The sequence below is a fragment of the Sphaeramia orbicularis genome, unplaced genomic scaffold (assembly GCF_902148855.1).
Source record: "Sphaeramia orbicularis unplaced genomic scaffold, fSphaOr1.1, whole genome shotgun sequence".
Lineage (NCBI taxonomy): Eukaryota > Metazoa > Chordata > Actinopteri > Kurtiformes > Apogonidae > Sphaeramia > Sphaeramia orbicularis.
The window spans coordinates 1-6,770 of NW_021941615.1; the positions used below are offsets into that span (position 1 = coordinate 1).

A 6,770-nucleotide genomic window follows, 5' to 3' on the forward strand; every position below is an offset into this window, starting at 1 on the left:
GGGGGTCATGGTGGAGTCATTTGTTATGGGGTCATATGGTCTGGGGTCACATGGTCTGGGGTCACATGGGTCTGGAGTCATGGTCTGGTCTGCGGTCACATGGTCTGGAGTCATATGTTCTGGGGTCATATGGTCTGGGGTCACATGGTCTGGAGTCATATGTGCTGGGGACATGGGGGGTCACATGGTCTGGGGTCATATGTTCTGGGTCATATGGTCTGGAGTCATATGTTCTGGGGTCATTTGGTCTGGGGTCACATGGTCTGGGGTCATATGTTCTGGGGTCAATGGTCTGGGGTCACATGGTCTGGGGTCATATGGTCTGGGGTCGGGTCACATGGTCTGGGGTCACATGGTCTAGTCATATGTTCTGGGGTCATTTGGTCTGGGGCACATGGTCTGGAGTCATATGTTCTGGGGTCATTTGGTCTGGGGTCACATGGTCTGGGTCATATGTTCTGGGGTCACATGGTCTGGGTCATATGGTCTGGAGTCATATGTTCTGGGGTCACATGGTCTGGGGTCATATGTTCTGGGGTCACATGGTCTGGGGTCACATGGTCTGGAGTCATATGGTCTGGGGTCACATGGTCTGGGGTCATATGGTCTGGAGTCATATGTTCTGGGGTCACATGGTCTGGGGTCATATGTTCTGGGGTCATATGTTCTGGGGTCACATGGTCTGGGGTCACATGGTTCAGTCTTAAAGTCGACAATCGGCGATGTAACCGCTGTTGTCTTGGTCTTTACAGGAGTTCGATGACCCCCTGAAACGCAAAAGCACAAACCCTGTTAGACCCCCCACTAGACCAGGACCAGACCACATCACACCAAGACTCCTGGACCAGGACTTACCAGGCTCCATACCATTGGGGTCCGGACCACAGTTTTGGCACACCTATAGCAACGCTAACGTCGTCAGTCAGGAGTTCTGAAACAGAAAGAATTTAAAGAAACTACTGAATAATGTTTAAATCTGACCAAGTACCAGAGTCTGAGCGCCATCTAGTGGAGCAGAGGACAGGGACAATTCAATTACATTCAATTACCTTCAATTTGAATGTACAAAAAAAAGCCCATATGTCTTTGTCAATGTCGGACTGATACAAAATCGATTTATTTCAGTCTATCAATTTAGCTAGAGCCAAATAAATCGATTTCGTATCAATCCGACGTTGACAAAGACGAAAACAAAGGGAATTTTATCCATAATTTTTATCCGTTTTAGTTAGTTTTGTAAAACACACAATACAGTTCATTTCAGTTAACGAAAATGTTTTTTCAATTCTAATTTTCGCCATTTGTTAGTTTCATTAATGATAATAACCTAACCCTAACCTCACCCAAAAATCTGCTCTTTCAGCTCCTCCACTCTTGTGTCCAGTTCAGTGAATAAATCTGTTCATGATGGGACAGGTCAGGATCCTGTCAGTGCCAGACTGGATCATCGAGTACTGTGGACTAGGAACAGTCTGATGTCAGGTCATGTGGAGGTTAAAGGTCATGTTGGAGGTAAAGGTCACCAAAAACTAGTTTTAAAAAAATTCATACATTCCCACATTTGATCAAATCTGTCCTCAGTTCTGTTCCTCTGGTTTCCTGGTGGGACCCCCCCCCTTTTGGCCCTTTACAGACACAGTACAGACTACAGATTCAAACATGGACAGAACATTAGTGTGAGGAAACACCAGCACACATTAGGAGGGAAGCACTAACACATTCATTCATTCATTCATTTTCTGAACCTGCTTCATCCTCACTAGGGTCACGGGGGCGGAGCCTATCCCAGCTACATCGGGGTGAAGGCGGGGTTGACCCTGGACATGTGACCAGTGTACCTCAGACTGAACATACAGACAAACACACTGTCACATTCACACCTGTGGGGGATTTAGATGAACCCAGGAACCTATCAGAGCATGTGTTTGGAGGTGGGAGGAGCCAGAGGACCAGAGAGAACCCACGCAGACATGAGGAGAACATACAAACTGCACACAGAAAGGCCCCACCCCAGGGACTAAAGGCCCCCCATGGACTAGGTCCCACCCCCATGGACTAAAGGCCCACACCCCATGGACTAAAGGTCCCACCCCATGGACTAAAGGTCCCACCCCCATGGACTAAAGGCCCCACCCCATGGACTAAAGGTCCCACCCCATGGACTAAAGGTCCCCCCCCCATGGACTAGGTCCCACCCCCATGGACTAAAGGCCCCACCCCCATGGACTAAAGGTCCCACCCCCATGGACTAAAGGTCCCACCCCCATGGACTAAAGGTCCCACCCCCATGGACTAAAGGTCCCACCCCCATGGACTAAAGGTCCCACCCCCATGGACTAAAGGCCCCACCCATGGACTAAAGGTCCCACCCCCATGGACTAAAGGCCCACCCCCATGGACTAAAGGTCCCACCCCCATGGACTAACGGTCCACCCCATGGAGTAAAGGCTCCACCCCCATGGCCTACAGGCTCCTCCCCCATGTCCTGGTGTTGAACTGAACCCAGGTCCTTGTGTGTGTGGCTCCAGGGTTCCTCTGCACCAACAGGACAGGTTCATGTAAATGTCAGTCATGTGAAACTACCGTCTGTTCTGTTTGCATGTCTGTGCAGAATACAGAGGAAACAGTTGTGTTGAATGTGTCTGACTGAATGTCAGTTGTCTGTGGTCAGTAGATGTGTTCTGAGGAGAGAACCTGAGCCCAACATTTGGAAGAACCCACATGAACAGCTGAGTTCCATCACATATGCATTTGGACCATTTGGGTGACCTTTGACCTCTAACTGGACCCTGACTCTACACCTTTTGTAGTGCACAGCACTCTGCAGACATGACCTGTCTGACACAAAAACCATGGAAGGGTCCAGCATGAGCAGAGTGACACGTTGTACTTCATCAAAAGTGCAGAAGGTTTGAAAGGTGACACAAACCCACATTTTCAGGGTTGGAAAAGTAATTTTTGGGGTGGGGGGGTTTGGGCTTGAGTTGAATTTTTTTCACATTTTGTATCCCAAGACATGGAGCATTAGAAAATCTGAGCTAAAGTTGAATCTGAATTTTTTTCTGAAATAAGCCCCTCCCCCCACTATAAACTGGGACCCTGAAACTCCGCCCACGCATACACCGGATTGGTCACTGACGGTCACATGTGATTCCACAGCCGTTGGCCACACTCTCGCCGCCGTCGCTGCACCAGTAGTGACTGTTGAGCTGGAAGATTCCGTAGTCTTTGGACCCGTCACTATTGTGATTGACGGCTGCGGTGTTGTATCTGGACTCATGATAGGTCACACACACCCCTGGGCGGGGCCAAAGAGAGCAACCAGTCAGGTCAAAGGTCAGGATGACGAGCTCAAAAACATCCAAACGCATCAGGATGTGACGTTCACGGGAAGGTTTACATGAGTTTAGTTTGTACATCCACAAAAATCAACAGCAACTTTAAACCATGGTTTGATCTGAAAATGCATTAATTTCCTTAAAATAAATGTACGAAAATAAAATGTGTCGAAACAAAGTCTCTCATTTCACACAAAAATAAAACTCAAGCTCATAAAGAAATAAATGAAAGAGAAACAGTAAACAGTCATATTAACAGAAAAATGAGCTCATCTAACACTCATTAACTGAATGTATTAGTTTATTTGTCTTTGTGTTGGATTTTTTGCATCCATCGTCTCCAGGCAGGAAACAAACAAACTCATGTCCTGGTTTTATCCTTTAAATGTGTGAACTTGTGTTTGTGAGTCTGTTTTCTGGACACAAACTGTCGGACCGATGCTAATCAGTGCTAGCGAAGTTAGCGCTTCTGTTCAACCTTTGACCTCTGACTGTTTAATTGATAGAACTGGTCAGATCAGTAGTTTTCAGTTCTACTACAGTCGGCCAGGCTGACTCCACGGTAACCGGCCATCCCGTTCGCCTTCAGTGTTCGCGCCCACTCGCAGGCGGTGAACCTTCTGGCATCAGTGACAGCGACGGCGAGCAGCAGACACACCAGAGCCTTCATGATGATCCGATCCCTGAGCTACGACACCGCAGACTCTTATAAAGACCTGGACTCAGACTGGATTTAGTCCAGGACCAGATGCCAAAACAAACCCAGACAAGGTCTTATCAGACGGTGAACACCACTATGGAAGCAAATCTGTCTCATCAGATTTTCAATTATTAAAGCCATTGAATTTCTAGCAATGAAAAACTTTTTGCACTGAAATTAAGCATCTGAATTTTTTTTCTCTGAATTCACCAATGTTCATTAATTTAGGAAAAAAAATTCAGAAACAAAAAAACTCAGAAGCAAAAAAAAAAATTAGATGCAAAAAATTCAGATGCAAAAAATTCAGAAGCAAAAAATTCAGATACAAAAAAAAATTAGATGCAAAAAATTCAGAAAAAAAACTCAGAAGCAAAAAAAAATTAGATGCAAAAAATTCAGATGCAAAAAATTCAGAAGCAAAAAATTCAGATACAAAAAAAAATTAGATGCAAAAAATTCAGATACCAAAAAAATCAGATACAAAAAAATCAGATGCAAAAAACTCAGAAGCAAAAAATTCAAAAGCAAAAAATTCAGATGCAAAAAAATTCAGAAACAAAAAACTAAGAAGCAAAAAACAATTAGATGCAAAAAATTCAGAAGCAAAAAATTCAGATACAAAAAAAATTAGATGCAAAAAAATCAGATACAAAAAAATCAGATGCAAAAAACTCAGAAGCAAAAAATTCAAAAGCAAAAAATTCAGATGCAAAAAATTCAGATGCACAAAATTCAGATACAAAAAAATTAGATGCAAAAAATTTAGATACAAAAAATCAGATAAAAAAACTCAAACAAAAAATTCAAATGCAAAAAATTCATATGCAAAAAAATCAGATCACACATCTGCGCTGAGTCTTCCTGCATCGGTGTCACATGACCAACTAACGTAACTCGATTGTTGGCTGTCGGCTCAGCTTCAGACAGAATCGATTGCTTTTCCTTGGTGTCCAGAAGTGTGATCTGAATTTTTTGCTTCTGAAGTTTTTGCTTCCAAATTTTTGCTTCTGAATTTTTTGCTTCTGAATTTTTTGTGTCTGAAATTTTCACTTCTGAATTTTTTGCTTCTTAATTTTTTTGCATCTGAATTTTTCACATCTCATTTTTTTACATCTGAATTTTTACATCTGATTTTTTAATCTGCTTTTACATCTCATTTTACATGAATTTTCATATTTCATTTTGTTACATCTGAATTTTTACATCTGATTTTAATCTGAATTTTTCACATTTCATTTTGTTACATCTGATTTTTTACACCTGATTTTTTTGCCTGAATTACTCTCCAATTTTTTGCTTCTGAATTTTTTCGCGTCTGAATTTTTTGCATCTGAATATTTTTTAATTCTAAATTTCTGAACATAGTTAAATTCAGAGACAAAAATTCAGATACTTAATTTCAGTGCTATAATTCAATGGCTTTTCTAAGTCCAACTCTGATGCCAGCTTTCCTTCCATACCCACCAAGACCCAACTGTGTGTGATGTAATGTTGTGCTGAGGTCAGGGGTCAGTGCATCACTGTTTGTCCGCAGACACATTTGGACAGGACAGTCTTCCAGGATCAGACAGTTCAGTGCATGAGCAGCTGTTGTTTTTCTCACAGTTCAGGGGTCACGGCAAGAGGTTGGAATTTACCAGAAGTTACGATAACCGTCCAAAATCCCATTTCTGGTCAGAAACTCATGTGTTCTGTCACCGCTGTAAAACGACACCGTTTTAATGCTAACATTCCTGACATTTAAAAGTAAGCGTCGTAGGAAATAGGCTCTTTGTTCATTGTATGTGGACCTGTGAGAAAATGCAGAACTTTTGGGAAAGAGACTCTTAATTTAATCTATAGATTTACAGAATGTGTGATCCCAAGGACACACCACTCAAATAAGGATTCTATTCACACATATCCTTAGTGTCCAGCCAGGGTCAAAGTCACATATATATTTATATGAACTGTTTGTTGGCTGGTGACATGCCTGGTTTTTTATTCTGTATATAGAGTTACACCTTTATTTTCTGGTCTTTTAACTGTTTTTGCACTACGCACCACTAGAGGGTTTTCTCTATTAATGTCATTGTACATATGTATGACACATGAAGGCATTCTATTTTATTCTATTCTATGAATTCTATTCTATTCTGTTCTGTTCTATGCTATTCTATTCTATCTATTCTATCTGTTCTGTTCTAATCTATTTTGTTCTGTTCTGTTCTATTCTATTCTTTTCTATTCTACTCTGTCTATTCTATTCTATTCTATTCTATTCTATTCTATTCTATTCTATTCTATTCTATTCCGTTCTATTCTATTCTATTTTATTCTATTCTATTCTATTCTATTCTATTCTATTCTATTATTCTATTCTATTTCTTTCTATTCTATTTTTTCTATTCTATTCTATTCTGCTCCATTCTATTCTATTCTATTCTTTCTATTCTCTTCACCTCTTCATCTCATAAGCCCCTCCCTCTCCTTCAGTCATATCTCCTAAACGTCCTTCTCCATCTTCACCCCCTCTGCCCCCCACACACACTTCATCTCTTCCACTCTACATTATTCTACTCCATTCTTTCTGCTCTTCCTTCTACTGTCCTCCATAAACTACAGTGTGTTCAGAACTCACCCACTCCTGTTCTACATCACATCACACTCGTCCTCCGTCAACTGCACACTCCCCGTTCCCCGTCAACTTCCAGCCGACCCCTTCACATCTGGAACTTCCGACTTCCGATATG

The 6,770-nt window shown here is 42.0% G+C and overlaps 1 protein-coding gene across 1 annotated transcript; it reads right to left on the bottom strand.

Moving 5' to 3' along the window:
* Nucleotides 1–703: 703 nt before the first annotated feature.
* Nucleotides 704–4,008, bottom strand: LOC115416497 (lysozyme C-like). Its single transcript, XM_030130273.1, has 4 exons — nucleotides 3,879–4,008; nucleotides 3,140–3,298; nucleotides 868–931; nucleotides 704–767 (listed from the first exon to the last, which is right to left on the bottom strand). The coding sequence occupies exons 1-4, from the start codon at nucleotides 4,006–4,008 to the stop codon at nucleotides 704–706; spliced, it is 417 nt and encodes a 138-aa protein (XP_029986133.1).
* Nucleotides 4,009–6,770: the final 2,762 nt, after the last annotated feature.

Bases quoted from the DNA above. Each gene is read 5' to 3' on its own strand.
- LOC115416497 (XM_030130273.1), bottom strand. From the start codon at position 4,008: ATGAAGGCTCTGGTGTGTCTGCTGCTCGCCGTCGCTGTCACTGATGCC. The intron at 3,299-3,878 runs GTAGTAGAACTG...GGCCCCGCCCAG, and splicing joins TGGAGTCAGCCTGGCCGACT to GGGTGTGTGTGACCTATCAT. The intron at 932-3,139 runs GTCAGTGACCAA...TTTCTGTTTCAG, and splicing joins CTGTGGAATCACATGTGACC to AACTCCTGACTGACGACGTT.